The 20770-nt window shown below is 39.3% G+C and overlaps 1 protein-coding gene across 1 annotated transcript in view; it reads left to right on the top strand.

Annotated features, from left to right (window-relative positions):
• Window positions 1–8114: 8114 nt before the first annotated feature.
• The window catches only part of LOC109058562 (dachshund homolog 1-like), a 52482-nt gene continuing 39826 nt past the window's right edge, over window positions 8115–20770 (top strand). The window contains exon 1 of the mRNA XM_042716379.1: window positions 8115–8970. Within this exon, the coding sequence (XP_042572313.1) occupies window positions 8432–8970 (539 nt within the window). The 5' untranslated portion in view covers window positions 8115–8431. The remainder of the gene's footprint in view (window positions 8971–20770) is intronic.

The raw sequence follows: 20770 nt of genomic DNA, 5'->3' as shown, positions 1-20770 counted from the left end.
CCGTATCCGACTATTCCATTGAGTTCCGCACCCTGGCGGCGGAGTGTAAGTGGAACGAAGAGGCGCAGTGGGATCACCTCCTGCATGGGTTGGCTGACCGCATCCAACAGGAGATCCGCGCCGTCGAGCTCCCCACTTCTCTCAATGGCCTGATCGACCTCACCATCAGAGTAGACAACCGACTCGACCAAGCCGCCAGACGGAGGGGGAGAACAGTTCTCGCGACCAGACCGGAGGCTCAGCGTCAGCGCTCAGAGGTTGCGGTCAGCCCACCGGGAGATCTTGAACCCATGCAGGTGGGGCGAGCTCGGCTCTCCCGGGAGGAGAGGATCAGGCGGAGATCCCTGGGGACTGTGTTTATACTGCGGCAGCCAAGAACATCACATCCAGCGCTGTCCGGTAAAAGACCAAGCCCGATAGTAAGACGGAGGCTACTATCGGGTGGGATCTCTGCCAGGAAGACCTCATCTACATCGACACTCCTTCCGGTGAGTCTACGGTGGTCCACCCACGCACTCGATCATCACGCTTTGTTGGATTCTGGGGCCGAGGGTAGTTTCATGGACTAAGTTTGCTACTAGACTCAACATTCCTCTCACCTCCCTCAAACACCCCATTGCACCTTTTGCACTCAACGGACACAGACTGCCAGTCATCACACAGACCACTTTACCTGTTTCTCTCATCACATCTGGCAACCATACGGAGGAGATTTCATTTTACATCACGGACTCACCTCAATCTCCCATTGTTCTCGGTCACACCTGGCTCCAGAAACACAACCCCAGGATCGATTGGCGCCTCGGATCTGTGGTTAGCTGGAGCGAGGAGTGTCATTGGTCTTGTCTTTTGTCTGCTGGTGTTAATGTTTCTGAGTCTGTGTTTCAGGGGGGAAGCAGTGGATTTGGCTAACGTGCCCGCGGAGTACCACGACCTGAAGGAGGTGTTCAGTAAGTCTCGTGCTGATTCTCTTCCTCCTCATCGTCCCTATGACTGTGCGATAGAGTTATTGCCAGGAACTTCTCCGCCTAAGGGCAAGTTATATTCTTTGTCTATTTCAGAGACGGCGGCCATGGAGAAATATATATCCAGTTCTCTAGCAACGGGGTTCATCCGCCCTTCTTCTCTCTCCAGCGGGGGCGGGGTTCTTTTTTGTGGGAAAGAAGGACGGATCCTTGCGACCTTGCATTGACTACCGAGGGCTGAACAACATAACGGTAAAGAATACCTATCCTTTGCGGCTTATGTCTTCAGCTTTTGAGAGGTTGCAGGGAGCGTCCGTTTTCACTAAATTGGACTTACGTAATGCTTATCATTTGGTCCGCATCAGGGAGGGGGATGGGTGGAAGACTGCCTTTAACACCCCTAGAGGCCATTTTGAGTACTGCGTGATGCCTTTCGGGCTAACGAACTCGCCGGCAGTCTTCCAAGCACTCGTTAATGACGTGTTGCGAGACATGGTCGATCTGTTCATATATGTTTACCTGGATGACATATTGATTTTTTTCTTCGTCTCTCCAGGAACACGTGCAACACGTACGACGAGTGCTTCTGCGGTTGCTAGAGAATGGATTGTTTGTCAAGGCGGAGAAATGCGTTTTTCATGCACAGTCTGTTTCTTTTCTAGGACACATCATTTCGACTTAGGGTGTTCGCATGGATCCTGAGAAGGTTAAGGCTGTGGTAAATTGGCCATCCCCAGAGTCTCGCAAGGCCCTGCAGAGATTTCTGGGGTTCGCCAATTTTTACCGGCGTTTCATTCGCAATTTCAGCCAACTAGCCGCTCCTCTGACCGCCTTGACCTCCCCTAGTTTGACGTTCAGGTGGTCAAACGCAGCCGAGGCTGCGTTTGCCAAACTGAAGAGCTGCTTTGTTTCAGCTCCCATTCTCGTCACCCCTGATCGCTCACGTCAATTCATAGTGGAGGTCGATGCGTCAGAGGTGGGGGTAGGAGCAGTGTTGTCCCAACGCGCATCCTCAGACGGAAGGGTGCATCCTTGCGCGTATTATTCTCACCGTTTATCTCCTGCAGAAGTTAATTATGACATTGGCAATCGAGAGTTGTTGGCAGTCAAACTTGCACTGGAAGAATGGCGTCACTGGCTTGAAGGGTCGGGTGTACCTTTCATTGTATGGACGGACCATAAGAATCTCGAATACATTAGAACCGCCAAAAGACTTAACTCCAGGCAGGCTCGGTGGGCATTGTTTTTTTTCGGTCGTTTCGATTTTTACACTTTCTTACCGGCCGGGTTCCAAAAACATCAAACCCGATGCTTTATCCCGTCTTTTTGAGTGTTCCGATCGTACTGCTACTCCCGAGCCCATTTTACCGGGGACCATCATTATCTCCGCGCTCAGATGGGAGGTCGAATCGAAGGTGTTGACTGCCTTAGAAGGGGGTAACGCCCCCGGCTCGTTGCCCACCGAACCGATTGTTTGTGCCGGAGGGGTTACGGTCAGACGTTCTCCAGTGGGGTCATTGTTCCAGTGTTGCTTGGCACCCAGGGGTTAGTAGAACTAGGTTTCTAGTCAAGCAACGATTTTGGTGGCCTGGGATGGCTCGTGACGTCCACGACTTCGTCTTGGCTTGTTCAGTTTGCGCTATTGGTAAGACTTCCAATCGACCTCCAGATGGGTTACTCTTACCGCTGTCTGTCCCTTCGAGACCCTGGTCCCACATTTCGCTAGATTTCATTACCGCCCTCCCGCCCTCTAAGGGCAATACGGTGATTTTAACCGTAGTGGACCGGTTCTCGAAGGCGACTCATTTTATTCCCTTGCCCAAATTACCATCAGCCAAGGAAACAGCGGTAGCTGTCATTGACCACGTCTTCCGTATACATGGCCTTCCGACAGACGTGGTTTCTGACAGGGGTCCCCAATTTGTGTCCAAATTTTGGCGAGAATTTTGTAAATTGTTAGGAGCGACTGTTAGTCTTTCTTCCGGGTTCCATCCCCAGAGCAATGGTCAAACCGAGCGAGCCAATCAGGATGTCGAAAGGGTTTTGCGATGTTTGGCTTCCAATAATCCTTTGTCCTGGTGTCAGCAACTCTCAGTTTGTGGAGTACGCACACAATTCTTTGCCAGTGTCATCTACGGGTATGTCTCCATTTAAGTGTAGTTTAGGGTACCAACCACCTAATTTTGTCAGTACGGAATCCGAGGTTTCGGTCCCCTCCGCACACGCACTAGTCCAGAGGTGTCACCGCACCTGGACCAGAGCTCGCAGAGCTCTGCTCCAGGCTAGGTCGCGCACCAAGGCTAAGGCCGATCGCCACCGGTCGAAGCCTCCCCGTTACGTCGTCGGTCAAAGAGTGTGGCTTTCAACCCAGAATATTCAGATGCGTTCCGTTTCGAATAAGCTTGCTCCCAAATTTATTGGCCCGTTTTCTGTTACCAAAATCATTAATCCGGTAACAGTGCGTCTTAGCCTTCCTCCGGCGTACAGGAGGGTTCATCCCGTGTTCCATGTGTCCAAAATTAAACCGGTGATTTTTTTCCCGTCTTAACCCGCCTGCCCCGGTTCCCCCCCGCCTCGTATCGTTAATGGGGAAACCACATATTTGGTTAATCGTATTCTGGACTCTAGACGGAGGGGACGCGGATTTCAGTACTTGGTGGATTGGGAAGGTTACGGTCGGGAGGAGAGAAGGTGGGTTCCTGCTCGGGACATACTGGATCACCGCCTTATTGATGATTACAATCTACAGGTAAAGCAGGCTGGGAACGTCAGGTGACGTCTTAGGGGAGGGGGTACTGTCACGGTAGGAAATCCATTGGTTCCTCCGTGTCATGTTTTGTGTTTGTTTTTGTACTCACGTAGTCTCCATGTGCTCGTTTGGTTGATTGTTGTCACCTGTGTGTTGATTGTCTCGCTCCAGCTGATCCTAATCTCCACTCAGCTACATAAACTCACTCATCTCTCTGTCTGTTGTCAGATCCTCATTCATGTCTCAGCTTCCCAGTTGGATTACCGTCTCCCGTGTTCGTGTTCTGGATTGTGTTTGTGTTGTCGTCTTCGTGTGAGTGTTCCGGTCTGTTCCTGGTTTCATCCATCGACCGCCTTCACATTCACCACCGACTTCACCATCAGCACTTCTCACGCCACCGTAGACCTTCTCTCACCATTGCCTACATACTGGACTCTATTATCAATAAACTTCTTCTGATTGCCTGCAATTGCTTCCTCCTCTTTTACGAGCCATCACATACATATATATATATATATATATATATATATATATATATATATATATATATATATATATTATATATATATATATATATATATATATATATATATATATATATATATAATCTGTTTATATTTTGTTTTAATGTTAAAGTTTTAGTATTTTTTTTTTTTTTAAGTATTTTTTTTTGTATTTTTTTATATATTTTTATATGTTTTTTTTATTTTTTTTATTTTTTTATATACATATATATTAAATTTTATCTATCTAGGCCTCCATTGTCCAACAGAATATTCAAACACCCCCCCCATTTACACTACAATATTTCTGCTGTAAATATGACGCATCTGTTTGGTTTCAAGCTTTTTTATTGATATATTAATGAATTAATTAATTCAACAAAGTAAACAATTACAATTTTGGAGAATGCATATAATACTATATATCACATTTCAATTTAGAGATTATTTAATATATTAATAATAATGTAACTAAGTTAGTATATTAATAAAAATTTATTTAATTTTAAGTTCATCCTTTGGCTCGCTTGGAAATTTACTGAGGCCCTCTGGATGAGAACCATGATTTAGATTACTTTTACTAACAAATAACTGTCACTTATCACTTTTTTCACATATTTATTATTAAAGAGGTGCTATTATGCTTTTTCTCTTTTCAGCTTTAGTTAGTCTGTAATATTGCTGTTTGAGCATAAAAAAGATCTGCAAAGTTACAAAGCTCAAAGTCCAGTTCAAAAGGAGATATTTTATTTAACAGAAATCACTTTTCAAAAACTACAACGAACGACTCGTTTGGACTACAACCAACTACAACGCATATTTTCCGGGATTTGTGATATCACAAAGGTCGACAAATGGGACGAGACCTGGTTGAGCTGCACTAGAGAAGGCAACGAGTGTTATCACTATGTCGGAGACACGCTAGTGTCTTAGAGTGGTTAAAATCACCCGGGTTTAAATCGCGCTCAAATTGATTTGATTTTGACACAATATTTAAACTGAAGCTTGCAGCAGGTGGCTATGGTAAGGGGCAGGACATTTCCCGACCAGGCGCTCAGTGCTGTCAATCATTCCACATACACTGGCCCAGCTAACCAATCACAGCACACACTGGCCCAGCTAACCAATCATAGCACATCTCGTATTCCAGAAGGCGGGCCTTCATTTGTTACAGGAACTACCGTATTCCAGCCTTCATGCCAGACTGGGGAGAGAGGTATTGTAATAATGTAAAATATGTAAAAAATAATGTTTTTCGAACAACTTAGTATGAGAGCCTGTTCTAGTACACCCCCAAAACAAAATCAAGACTTTGTAAAAGAGCATAATAGGACCCCTTTAACACTAATAATTTAATAAGACCTTTAAAAGTATTCTTTAACAAATCTGAAAAAAACAAACAAACAAAAAACTTATTTTAATGTTCTTTAGACAAAACAATATAGAATTTTAATATTGGCCATTTATCATTATTAAAACCCAATCTTTGTTGTATTTTGCTTTAAATATTTCACTTGAAGGTGAAGAATATGATTTTTTGCAGTGTGGCAAATTTATAGTCAGATTTTTCCCCTTTATCCTTGAAGCTGGGAACAAATCCATACATTCTAATCTAACGGAGAACACATTCAAAGCAGCTCCCCAAAACCCACATCCATCTTCAGGAAACAGGACAGTGGTGTTTTGGCAGAGCTTGAGTTATGACACCAAGCGTCAGTGGCTGCATCAAACTCCATTCTCTTCTGAAGGACCTTTGTGGAAATGGCATGATTAATCCATCAGGGGACGTGGCTATGCAAGGTGTATGCATGGCAGGGGGAATTAAATTTCAGGGCTGTTGCAGGGACCATCCCAGCACAGTGCATTTGAAAGCGTGGCAGCTTTTGCTGATGGATGTCGCTGGTCTTAATAGGCTGGTGGTGTGTGAATTGAGGCATTGACTCCCCCCCCACTCTGCGTCCTGTACATTGGTGTTAAGGTTGACACGGGAGATAAGAGAAAGTAACACATGAATTTGTGTAGATAGTTACATAGATAGGTAGGATCATGTCCATGAGGGCTTATAAGCATATGATGATGATCTCATTGCATATCAGTATCGTAGGTGTATCGATTTGAGAAGACAGCATCATTTAAGCACGTCTCAGAGGAATCGAAAAGTATGTGTATATGCACAAGGAATTGTCCTATTTTAAATTACAGACACATGGTTGTCTCTCTCTATACAGTACGGTCTGTAGTTGAACATATTGATTGGAGTTGTGCAAAGGCATCGGATGTACATTATAACAAATGTTCTCTTTGCATTATAATAGAGGAGCGACAAATGTGCCCGATCGATGAAGAGAAGGTCAGGGAATGGACTCTGGCCACAGCTCTAATAGAGAAGTCAATGAGGAACTGCTGTAATCACTGTACTGAATTCAATAAAGGAATGTGGAACTGAGGGATGCAGGCAGTTACTGCCAATTACTTAAAAGTAACTAGAAAACATCAGTGTTAAATTCCTCTTGAAATGCATAAAATTACTTTTAACGGAGCTGTTGCCATTAATTCAACAGCAACAGTTTTATTGTAGAGATATGTTGGTAAATGCAAAGTTGTAACATGAGAAAACAGAACAGATCATGATTGTCTGACAGATTGCTGCGAATGTGAGCAATCAACATCAGCATGAAAGCAGAAGTGAACTCTTAAACCATGCATATAAAATCATTTAGAGTGGCCATTTAAAAATGGTATTGTAAAATAATTGTAAAAATATTGGCAGATAACATTGTGTGTATACTAGGATTGTCTGACTGACTGGAGAACTACACTTTTTGTGAAATGTGTTGTGAAATGTCACTAATCCCAAGCGGCAGGCTGTAAGTGTCAATGAAATCGGGTACATAAGTGACTCCTGCTGTACCAGGGATATCATGATGCCTCTGAGAAGTGTATTTTGATAATTGAGGTGAATGTCTCTGTGCCTCAAGAGACACCATAAGTGTTTATTCAGAGATTAGCGGTTGTAAATGTTGAGAACCCTTACCAACCATAGGATCTCAAGTCATGAGCACTTTTAGGTATTTGCAAATAACAAATAGTCATTGACATTTCAGTTTAATTATTTTCACTTCCTAAATCCTTCACAATAGATGGCAGTATAAGCTTTATATCCTGTCTCTTTTTATGTTCGACCTCATAATGTAACAAAAAAGTGGAAAATGATTCTTCTTATAAGCAGCAAGTAGCCTATGTTTTTTTTCTTCTTCACTCCTTAGATTACTTAAAAAGTGTTGCAACCGCACAGTAAGTTGTTTTATTCTCTTTCTCAGTGTTGACCAGTCATATACTCGTAATGTCCATAAGGGGATGATGTATAATTGCTTTAATCATTTCTTATTCAAATTTTCACCGTGCTTTCTAAGGCATATCGATTTTGTTAATACCATGTAATTAAAATATGTCAGTGCACTACAACGCTCGGGCTGTATTAATGACCGTGAAAATTGTTTTAATTAAATAGCCAATTATATTAAAACCCCAACCATGAGAATTGACATTTAAATGAGCTTTATTTAAATTGCTTTCAATATTGTTTCATCAGAATTTCTCACGCGGCGAATTAATCACTTGCCCATGTGCATGTACAAAGCGCCATTAACTATTGAAGTGCTGTTATTGTTCATTTCATTTCAAGCATGAATTCATACAATATACGGCTGTCCTTCCATAAACTTTGTAACCTTCCCAAGTTGCATAACATAACCAACTTAACAGGCAATGGCTTAAAAAAACACGCTCAACGTTTAGTCTGTTGTTCTATTTGTTTATCTTTATTGTGAGTATTATAAAGGGTACCCTGTAAACCTTGCTCAACATGAGCAATAGCATGAGTTCTTGGGAAGTTTATTGTTTCAGATCTACCTGCTCTGAAAGAAAGGAACGCACGTGCGCGCTCTGTCTCTTCCAAACTCTTTGTTTCTTGGCTCCTCCTCCGGACCACAATGTGACAGATTCAGCTCGTCCGAGCACCAGCGCAGCTCCTCACTTATTCCCACTGTCACTATCACGCTTTGATCGATGTCGTGACGCACAGGCAACATCTCGTTCCCCCCCGTGTCCTGCTGATTTTACTTTTCGAGTTGTTTTTGTTGTTGTTTTCGTAATTCTCCCGTGATACGTTACTTTTGTCCGAACACTTTCAAGACATTTATTTAGTGTTGAACATGGCCACACCGGCTGCGCTGCTGCCCGCGACACCGATGGCCCATGCGCCTCCGATGTCGGTCGCCGCGGCGGTCAACTCCTCGACCCCGGCGACCCTCTCGCCCTCACCGTCCGTCACCCCATCCGGACCGAGCCTCTTCAGATCGGAACTGCTCTCAGATCGGAGCCCGGGCATCCCCATTGGAAGTCTCCCGCACAAACCCGTGTATTCCACTCCTTCTCCGGTGGAAAACACCCCTCAAAACAACGAGTGTAAAATGGTCGAGGTCCGAGGCGCAAAGCTCGCGTCTTTCACTGTCAACGGCAACGAGCTCATCTGCCTCCCGCAAGCGTTTGACCTGTTTCTCAAGCACCTGGTCGGTGGACTGCATACCGTATACACTAAACTCAAACGTCTGGAGATAACGCCTGTAGTGTGCAACGTGGAGCAGGTTCGCGTCCTCCGTGGACTCGGCGCGATTCAGCCCGGAGTCAATCGCTGCAAACTTATATCGAGAAAAGACTTCGAGGCTCTGTATATCGACTGTACCAATGCAAGGTAAATATAGCCTTCTCAGAGCTACGCGGGATGAGTGGGCTTCTTTTCTATACTGTAAACATAAAAAAGTTTTAAAAAGTTGCATTAAAGTAAAAATAATTTAAGTACTTGGCACATTGCACTATGCGGCTCTATTGAGGTTCTATCAGTTCTGTATCTTGCGCAGACAAACTGTTCTTTGCTGAGCACAGCACATTTATCTGCTTATGATCCAGTTTGAACAGTTTGACCTTTGATAATCGTGCACATATCTTGACAGTTTAGCCTTTGATAATTGTGCACATATCAGGTTACTTTTATACTGAAATTCATTAAATATACAGTACACCACACTCACCTTTTGGGCAGGACAGGTGTCTTTCACCATCAATCAGGCAGTCAGAATTGAACTGAATGTAGCTGTTTGTCTCTTTCTAAAACGTATCAGGTTAGAACAAACACTTGTGGAGATATGGAAAAGTGAGAGGGAGAGAGATCGTATCAGTCTATTATATAAATATTTAATGGGACTAGTCTGCTTTTGTTACGAGTTAAAGCGAATGTCAACTCACAGGTTAATCGGCAGTTATCCCATAGCAGATCAGATGCACACAAGTATCACTTCAAGGACTCATATAATGTCTTTCGTTGTTTATGAAACATGCAGTTTCCATTTGAACACCTAGAACGAATTTGCAGTGACTCACAACGTGGCATGATTACACACTTGCTCAGAATTGTTGATACACTTGGTAAATATGAACAAAGTAGGCTGTGAAAATAAATTCACATTGTTAATCCGTTTGATCTTTTATTTTTAAAAAATCACAAAAATATTTTTTTTTTCTCTCAAATACACGTGGGACATAATTACTGGTACCCCTAGAAATTCTTATGAGTAAAATATATCTGAAATATATTCCCATTCATATTCACAATTTTGAGCACACCAGGGTGATTATGAACTTGAAGTTATCCAGCCATGGCTTCCTGTTTCACAGGAATATATACAGGAGGGAAAACAAAGGCCAAATTCAAAATTAATCACCCATCACAATGAGAAAAAACAAAAAAATATATTTCTGATTATGCAGCAAAAGATAATTGAGCTTCACAAATTAGAAAGTGGCTTTAAGAAAAGAGCTAGAGTAGTGAAAATTCCCATTTCCACCATCAAGGCAATAATTAAGAAGTTCCAATCAGCAGAAAATGTTATGAATCTGAATGGAGAGGACATGTGTCTATATCATCCTAATGCATGCTGAGGAGGAGAGTTTGAGTGGCCAAAGACTCTTCAAGGATCACAGCTGGAGAATTGCAGAAAATAGTTGAGTTTCGGGTCAGAAAACCTTCATCACCACATGTTGTTTGGGAGGTCTTCAAGCAAAAAATCAAGAAATGAAAATGCTTTTACCAAAAAACAATCTCCAGCATATTCAAAAAAAATTAGCTTTTTAGCAGCAAACACTCAAGATGGGTTTGGTGAACACAGGGAAAAAAAGTTCCCCATGTGTACAATGAAATATACTGCTGTATTTTTAATGTTGTGCGCCTCTATTTCTGCTGGAGGTCCTGGACCTCTTGTTTAAAAACATGGCATCATTGACTCCATCAAATACCAACAGATAAAAAATAAATAAAAAAGTGACTGTGTTTGTTATATTTTTTATGGAGTTGTTTGTTTGGATGGTAATCCAAAAACAAACCTTAAAAACAACACAAAAATGGGTCACTGGGCACAAAACCAAGCTTCTGCTATGGGCATTCTAGTTCCGTGACCTAAACCCTATAGAAAATGAGTGTGGTGAACTGAAGAGAAGAAGCACCGTCATAGAGCTGTGAATCTGAAGGGTCTGGAGTGATTCTGTTTGAAGGAATGGTCTCTGATCTCTTTTAGAAAACTCAGCTGTTATTTTGGCAAATGGAGGTTACAAAAAGTGTTGAATAAAAGGGTACATTGAATTGTATCCAATGTGCATTAGAGAAAAACATTTATTTCATAAATTCTTATTCTCCAATGAAAGGTTAGATTTTTGTGAATTTTTTAAATAAAAGATCTAAAGGATTAACAATGCAGATTTAATTTCATATACTTCTTTGATCATATTTACCAAGGATACCAACAATTCTGAGCATGTGTGTATATTAGCCCTGGTAGTTATTGACTGTTATTATCAGTTCAGACCACTGGTTATAAAAGCTCTAGATTCTGTTGAGCTGTCATTGTAGCCTATAGTTTGCTGCTGACATTGTTGCCATCAAAGTTTGCGTGCTTTGAAAACAATGACCCTTTAGTAGCCTATTAATAAAGCAAATTTATCTGACCTTTAGAGTGATTCAAACATACTGATGCATCTGCACGCTCGAGAGTAGGGATAGGCGGACCTAATACTGATATATTGAGGTATCGAAAGTATCAGTACTCAAATAAAAAAATACCGTTACTCAGCCTTTTTTCAGTGATTATGTTTAACATGTTTAGCTAGAAATTTAATGCATCGGCCTATAATATGTATTGAATTGGACAAATAAACAATATTAGGGAATAACTGGAATAGAACTATTTTCCTGCTCATCCAAATATAAGCAAATTCTGCAAGACAGAACCAATCAATGACAGAAAGCGTTCGCTCACTGCTGACTGCTGATTCAAACGACTGCGTTTCCTAAAAGTATCAAATCATAATTGCCATTTTTGCGATCAGCTTAAGTTTATGATGCTTTTTGGAAATGCAACCCAGAACAATGTTTGTCAGAGGACCAAAAAAAAGAAGAAAAGATTGAGTTATTTCACAACAAAACAATTAGCTGTAGTTGTAGGCTACACTTGTTTATCAATTAAAGAGAACTAAGCGAGCCTTGTTTGAAAGAACAGTACAGGTTTGCTTATCTAAACCTTGGTGTCTGTTAGCAAATTTATGACACCGGCTCATAGCTGCTTGCTTATTAAAGAGCACATTTAGGCAGCCATTGGCACTGGCGAGGAGATGTTAAGCGCTTGTGACACAAGTTACTGGAACGAGATTAGAATCTGATTCCTGCCTGAGCGCTCGCTCCCCGGCGGTGTCTAATATAGAAATTGATTCTCTGCAGAAATTAATTAATTTTTCATATTGCCTAGAGCGGCAGTTTTAAAAGGGTGCTCTCTAACAGTCCTCCCGCCCTTTTTGGCTCCACTTTGAATTATATCCTAATCGTATTAATACTTTTTATGCCTCAGGATTAATCGGCAAATTTACAAATGTGTTTTGAAATTTGTATCACAACATATTTATGCGAGGAAGTAGACCATTGTCCTGACTTCCAATTTGCTCATTTGTTCTCATTCGTCATGAAAATGCATCTTAGAATCCAAACTCTGACCAACTCTAGCTCAAAACCGCCACATTTAAATGTTTCTATCTCTGTATAATGACTATTTAATTCATGTCTGGCCTGCTAATGTTTTAAATTTGGCAGAGCTGAGTGGAGATCAGATAGCAAGGGCAGACAGCGTGGGTTAAACTCTTGGACCTCTGTCACTTGAATTCTCTAAAGACCTAACTGAGTAGTTTAAATTGAGAGACTGAGGCCAACATACTCTTTACTTTCGCCGAATTGGTGGCTAATTTCATTCATATGTTTTCGTACTGTTTACTTCATTTTTTGGTTCTAAAAATCGTACAAATTCATATGAAATTGCCACCTCGTGAAATTGTTTTCTCATAGATTTTCTTGGTTAGGGTACAAAGGGTGGCTCTTTGATTCAGAAATGACTCATACTGAGTCAAAGTTTGGCACTTTGACTCATCATGACCGGATAAAGAGGTTCTGCTCAACTGGCACATTATTGTTTCTTTAAATAGGTTTTATAAAACAACCCAAGTTAACAGGAGAAGAAACTAAACAGCACAGCCACCCATCCACCCCATGTTGTGAGACTCAAATATCTTTCTGTGTCCTTTCTTGAGCTACGCTGCTGTTATTCATCAAGTCTGACTACTTCCTCAGCGCTCGTCTTTGTTGAAAAGATATGTGTTCTCTGACCGTCATTTAATCCGTGAGCTTTTTCTGGCAGACAGAAAAAAATGCCCTATAGGTGCTGACTTGGTCTGTCTGCTTTACAGAGTCATTCATCACTCCGAGCATTTCCTTTTATGACTAAATTCTAACGGTAAATGTTTTGAAGCAACAAAAAACGCATCTTGGATCAGCATAAAAACTAATAGTTGATTTACTGCAGCACTTCACAATGCTCAACAGACTTTGCAATCGGTTTCTGTTGCACACAATGTTTTCCATTATTTAAAGGCTGATTCACTCGCATGGAAGTTTTGAATGTCCATAAAAGGCATCTGACTTGCTGTTTTTTTGTTTTTGCTCGTAATAGTAAAAAAAATGCCTATGTCTTCTCTTACAGTTAGCCTGCACTTAGTCAGCCTTTATTTACTGAATTATTTATTTACGTAGAATCACATTCACTTCCAGAAAGCCTTAAACGGACGGTGATGTATCACGGCTGATTGGCTTTGTGTTGTGACCTTTCTCTTAGAAACTCTCCATCTGTGAAGTGGAGCTTATTCAGGCCTGTGTGTTCATTAGTGTGTGCGTTTGTGAGAAAGTGAGATGACAGACGTAGCTTAGTGCAAACACTCTGCAAAAATGGGTATTTGGTTCTTTGAAGATTTCCCTGTCACAGAGTTCAAGTTGTGTGAATGCTCGGTGTGAGAGGAGTGTGTCAATGTGTGTTCTCTTTCTCTGATCTTCAAATGGGAGACATTTTAAAGGCCACGGATTACAGTCAAAACAAATACTCATAGCAGCAGCGCTGGCACCCTAGACAGCAAATTATACACAGACAGTTAATTGATGTCAGTGTGATTGCTTTCATTTAAAAATTCCCCTTATCTTGTACTCGCCCGCTGTTTTTCCCTCTTTCTCCTGCACACGTGCACAAATGCACTAAACTCAAACAGACGTCTCTGTCTTCCCTTGACCTTCAGGTCCTTTGCAGCAGTAACACGAGCCTCTATCAGTCAGCAAGGTTTGATTCGGCCCTTCCACAGTGTGTTATGGAGGAGTGAGGGATTAGTGGAAGGAAAATAGAAGAGTGTGTGAATTTGTGACACAGAACCAGATCTGTAATCCATCCACACTTTTTTTTTGCACTCGTATTATCGCGAAAGGTTTCGATTGCCACGCTTTCAAGGCTGCAGTATATTTTTAATCCTCTAATATCAATCATTACATATGGCTGTGGAGTTTATGGTCGGCTGTTGTACATGTGTGGTTGAAATAGATACCCTTTGTGTGTGTGTGTGTTCAGATCTCTCAAAGCTTTAGTGACTCTATTGGAAACCGCCGATGCAGCTGCTCAGACAGCTGATAGCTTTGTAGTGGCATGCTGCATATCATAAAAGAAATGTGTTAGCGAACTAGGAATTAAAATACTGTTGATGTCTTTATGGTGCTATTGTGTTTGCGTGTGTCCATCTGCTGTTGTGGGTGCAAGTGTAACTGTGTGTTCTCGGAGATGAGGTGGATTGATGGGAGTTTGGAAAATATCACCTTACATGCAGTCAGTGTGTGGGTTCCTTTGTGTGGTGTTTGTTTAGAGATGCAGTCGAACAGAACATGGCTAATTAAATGTTTATTGAAATGCACATTGTGTACTTACAAGAATTGGTCACAAAGTAAATCACTTAGATAACATTTGCCAAGGACATAAATGTAAATGAAAAAAGAAAAAAAAAAAAACTATATATATATATATATATATATATATATATATATATATATATATATATATATATATATATATATATATATATATATATATATATATATATATATATATATATATACCAATATATATATATATATTGGTAACAGTAAATTAAAAAAAAAATAAATTAAATAAATATTAAAAGAAAGTAAATTAAATAAAAAATATAAAGTGAATAGAAAGATATTAACATATTTTCCATGGACATTAAATATATATATATGTGTAAACCCATCTTAATAAAAAAAGAAAATAAATAAATTGAACAATATAATGAATTATAAAGTTGTAAATTATGATTAATTATTATTAATCACATTAAACTTAAATAAGTATGCATTATTAATTCATAAATATTATTATGTGTTTGGGGGATGCAGCACATGAATTTATATAACCTGAATTAAACTTGTCACAAAAAGGCAAAATTATCTTATATTTTAATGCACTTTTTGAACTTGTCATATAGTCATGAGGTTCTGCAAGAGGGCTCTAGATGATATAATTTCATATTTTATATGTTTTTTATTCTGCATGTTGATTAGCACATGACATTTGTTGGTCATTTCACGTGACTTTGATTCGACAGATAAACATTTTTCAGAGATAAACAAGCAGTGAAGCAGTTTTGTAACCAAAAAAAAAAGAAAAGAAAAAAGATTCTCTCTCTCCCTCTATATAATTTATTATTAGTAGTAAATATATTTATAATCAAACATTTACTTATATCTATTTATTTACAAATAATGATATAATATTAATTATTTTGAATTATAATAACATGCCAGACTAATTAAACATAAGGTTTTCTTTTCAATATTAATTCAATATTAATTTTAAAATAATTTTAAGTCAAAAATATGTTAATCACAGAAGATTTGTAAAATGTGAAGAGGTATAAGTTACCATATACCTATATAAATTTAATTAAATGTAAGTATTTAGAATTTTTGAAAAATAACTTTTCATATTATTTTATCCACAGACAATTTCATATGCGATACATATTAGAGATCTAAAGAGGAGATGATTAAATCTAACAGTCTGGATATCTGGGTATCTCTTTTATGTTGAACTGAGGTTACGGTTTATCTTGAAGTGGTTGTGGTCTGGTATTGAATGGATGAGTTACATTCATATCAGCATAAAGCACCTCTTTATTGGGCATAAAGTTCATCATGGGGTTTCAGCACTTTGTTCATTATTGTTCTTGCTCTGTTTGATCTGTGGGAAACTCCAGCTGCTGTTTATCACACACACACACACACACACACACACACACACACACACACACACACACACACACACACACATCTTCATAGGTGTGCACACACTCATGTTGGTCTTTAGGACATAACAGTGCTTAGTTCTTGTTTTTTTTTTTTTTTTTTTTGCTGAGCAGGTGAAACACACTGTAAAACAAATGATGGATTACTCTGATAACAGCTGTTCTCGCAATGTTGCGCACAAGTTAAATATGATGTCTGTGGACTCAAGGGGCCTTAATCATAAAACACGAGCAGAACAGATCTCTGTGTAAATCGTAAGAAAAGCCGTTTGTACACAAATCGTAACAAGGGGTTTATCCTTAATTGACAAAATTCTCATTCGGGTGCTCAAAAAGACTTTTTTTTGTGGATCCATTAGCTGTTTGCATATGATGTGTTTTAGCATCTGATAGTTCTCTTGTGTATTCAGTGTAATGGTGGTGTAAGCAATGCTCTGAAAGTTCCCCTGGTGTTTACAGAATGTTACAGAGCTAATGAAACACAGGGGGACATTAGAGATAGAGTAAACATGTCTTTTCAAATGAAGTGTGTGTTTGTGTACGGGTGTGGAGGGCCGAGGAAAGAATGTGTGTGTGTGTGTGTGTGTGTGTGTGTGTGTGTGTGTGTGTGTGTGTGTGTGTGCACGCTGGCCTCTGTGGGAAGGCGAGCCAGCATGGAAGAGAGGAGGACGTCAGGGGGAGATTTTAATTAAAGTATGAAATGAGAGGTCACGCGCTCTGACCCCCCCTCCACTCACTACACACACAAGGACATGCTATCTCTTTCTTACTTTCTCCATTCCTCTCTCTCTCTCTCATACACATGCTAGTAGTCTCCTCCTCTCTCTCTCAGCTTGATGAGTTTTCCATGAAAGGGTTTTTCATTAATTCCACCTCAGGGAGTCTCTCTGTTCCGGCTCCCTCTGAAGCACATGGAAATCTAAAGTGTGTGTGTGTGTGTGTGAGAGAGTGTGTTTCTGTTTGTACGTGGCCACCATGATGTTTTGACTCGGTCTGATTATTAACACACTGTTCTGGCTGTTTGATCATGAAGTCTCACACACACAGACACACATGGTCGATGATCTTGTTGATGAGAGAGGATGATGGACAGGACAGAAATGGTTCGTTAGTTTCCTGTGATTGCTTCATAATGGGACATTTTAAAGATTGAATTACAGGAGGTTTAGGATAATTTAATGCTGAAAAGCACCTGGATACAGAATAACAGGAAGTGATAGAAACACTGTGAGCTTCAGTGCTGCTCTTCTTTTTCTTTATATTTAACCAGAATAGGCTTATTGGTAATAATGTGCCTCTGCCTGCATTCTTGCAAAACAAATATAATAAAACAAAAACAAAAACAAAAACATACCTACTTGTGTACATGCAATTCATTGCAATTTCCCCTGCTGAAATAAACACTAGTGGCAGTAAAACAACTTTTTTTTATTTTTCCTTTTTACACAATTTAATATCACAGGGGTAGATTATCAGTTAATAAAGGCTTATATTTTCTTGCACAACACTATGTTATGATCTAAAAACACTTTTACCATAGTGCTTGATTTGTAAACCAGTATATTTGACATTTACATCTCCATATATTTGGCTTCTCTGATGTAGTAAACTTGCTCGGTAGCTCACCTGGTACAGCATTGCAATAATGACGTGTAAAGCAAGTCCCGTGTAACACGAGTCACAATAAAAGAGCTCAGACTAGTAGAAGCAAACTAAAATGGCATGGTTGATTCGACAGATGTTTTTTCTTCTCATGTTTGCTTTGGGTATCACTATCGGTTGGATTTAGAGTAGGGTTTAGTTTCGATTTTTCAAACAGTTTGAGAACAAAATCTTATAAATATATTGTGCTTACACATTTGTGATAAAAAACAAACATATTAAGCGGAGTGATAACATGCTCCAAAGAACACAGTCTCATGACAATGAGTAGGAAAAAGGAAAAGCCAAAATGTTACTTATGTTGTTACAATGTTAAAAAGAAAGTTCTTCCACAACAGACTGTAAATTGTCTCTGCATTTAGCTTATTAAATATACATGCATTTTAATGAGGTAACCTCTGATATTCAGTAGTTCAATAGTCAACATGTGACATGAGTTTCATGGACACTCAGCAGGATTCTGTCCCTCCATTTCCCCTTCAAGTCCAGGTAACTAAAAAAAATTAATCGAGTGGATTGATGCAAGTCTTGTGAAGAAATAAGAAAAGGCACAAGAACCAGCAAGGTTTATCCTAGCATGTGACACACATGTGACAGAAACAAAAGGGACAGGGAGAGATTCCTCTCAGGTTTTTATGAAAAATACCTTCATTTGTGTCCTATGGGTTTGGAATGACATGTAAACTGTGCTGACAGAATTTGCATTTTTGGGTGAGCGGTATCTTTAATAATAAAGAAACATTATTATTATTATTATTATAGTATATTTCAGGTTGTTGAGAGCATGAAATATGGTAAACACAGTGTTTGACGCATCAGAACACCAACTGGATTATATTATTATGAATGATTATATTATACTGTATATGATTATAAATGATTCAGTTTGCTTTTTGATGTGTGATAGTTTTGGTTTAGTGGATTTTTAATGGCTGGAGAAAAATAAAAAGAGACTATTAAAAATATATTATTTGTGTTTTAAAGATGAACAAAAGTCTTATGGATGTAGAATGGCATGAGGGTGAGTAAATTATAATAGAATTTTCATTACTGGGGGAAATGTAATTTTAAGTATAGAACAGCAGCAAATAAAATGCTAAAAATCTTTAAACATGTCAACAACTCTAGCTGATTTGTAGTTAGAAGTTGTAAATGCTTTACTTTTTCCTACCAGCATCAGACATTAAATATTTAAATATTTGAAAAAAACATTAGATGACATTTCCACGGTTAATCTCAATGTTATCAGAGAAATTGTCATTCTTTGCCATAGATCTACTGTAGGAAGTGAGAGTCTGAAAAGTGTTACAAAGCTTCACGATTAAGCAGTTTCACCCCTCTGGCTTTGAAACTAATGAGATTCTTCAGTCAAAAATGTCAAAAACTAATTGAGATGTCCAGACTATGTGGAAAACATGACACGGCTATATGGCTGTATCTAGGTTTGTCAATCACTGCTATGTTTAGAACCAATCAAAAATCAAGAAGCAACGCATTTTGTTTGTGATGTAACTAGGAAACATGGTGTGTAGAATGCAGCTGTTTGTGAAGTGCATTGGTGGGAAGTAGACTCAATCGTTGTATTAAACTACAGTGTGTTAGGTGTCCAGGAGAGAGAGGGGACAAAAATTAATAAGATAAATTTTTTTTATTTGCTGTGTTTACTTACATTGAAGTGCATGCATATTTGTAACCTAAGAAAATTCTTAATTATTTTTTGTGGTAATCAGCTTTATGCCACAAATGCTGTTGAATGAGCTTAACATGTATTGAACCCAGAATATTCTGTGCTGGCAAAAGGGAAGTATCCATTTGTGGGAAAACTCAGTTTAACAAGCTATGTGTAAACAAAGTGCATGGGAATGCAAAGAGAAATTGAACACCACTATGTTGCTGTAAACTTTTATCTCTCTCTTCTCGCTCACTTTTTCTGTCTTCTTAGAGGTAGCACTTCTTTAAGTAGAACAGGATAATGCAGCAGTAACACATAAAGGTTTTGCCTAAAGCTTCCTTCACGCCTGTGACCTGATTAGTGCAGAGAGGACAGAGGAGGAAATTTTGCATCTCCCGAAAATGTGGAGAACAGACGAAAATAGAGATAGAGAGCTCACAGTGCAACACATTGCTAAAAAAAGAGACAGAATGGATACTAAGGAACGAGGAAAAGATTAACCTGTGTAATGGTTGTGTCGATTTCACCTCCTGTTTTTACACAACTCTTCTTACTGAGGGTCAAAAGAAAGTGGCAGTGCTTTCAAACAGTCCCCGTGAGAAGGTAACGTTAACACACACACACTCACACACACAAACATGTGCGTCCCATATCTGCCAAAAGCTACTGAGAGAGAGAAAAGCGAGTGATTTATATGCCAGCATGTGAAAATGACTATTTTTGTTGTGGACTTTTATTGTATGAAGGACAAAAGGATGAGAGGAGAGGCAGTGGGATGTTAAATGACCTACATATGCACAAGACACGGCTTAGATTATGTCCTATATAGAGGTGAGTACACAGTTGAGATATTGTCCCTATAAATGGCAGGTGTTACTGGCTTTTATTACTCTTGTTCCAGACCACAGTGTTGTTCTGTGATGGATATACACTCATTCAGAACTCCAATAAACGTCTTATGCTAATCTAGTGCAATGGTACTTGATTTCATTGTTATACATGACTGAAATTACAATTTCTTCAAATTTGCTTTTAAAGAAAATAGCTTTTTACTAATTGTTTGGTGTAAGAGAAGGAACGAAGTGTGTTCACTTCACTGAGATTCAAAAGAATATTTACCGGCCTCTCTGCCATCTTTTTTTTGTTTGTTTTTTTGGAAATATGCTCTTTTATCTCTGCTTGGTAAATCCTAAAGTTCTTTAAGCATTAACATGAAGGAAATACTGGTTTATATAGGTCTTAAAATTCCTCTAGTAATCCAGAGTAGCAGCTTTATAAGCCTCCCTCTGATGATAGGATGTCACCTGTCAGGTCCCTGTTGGATTCTTCTGTAATGAGAGACAATAATAACAGCAAATTAAAGAGGTGCAAGAACCTGAACAGGAGAAATAGACTTTTACAATTAACCTTTTAACATCTGCCAGAGATGAGATTG

Source organism: Cyprinus carpio, chromosome B1 (genome assembly GCF_018340385.1).
Source record: "Cyprinus carpio isolate SPL01 chromosome B1, ASM1834038v1, whole genome shotgun sequence".
Lineage (NCBI taxonomy): Eukaryota > Metazoa > Chordata > Actinopteri > Cypriniformes > Cyprinidae > Cyprinus > Cyprinus carpio.
Note: the sequence above shows the minus strand (reverse complement) of the source record. Positions and strands in the feature narration are given on the sequence as shown.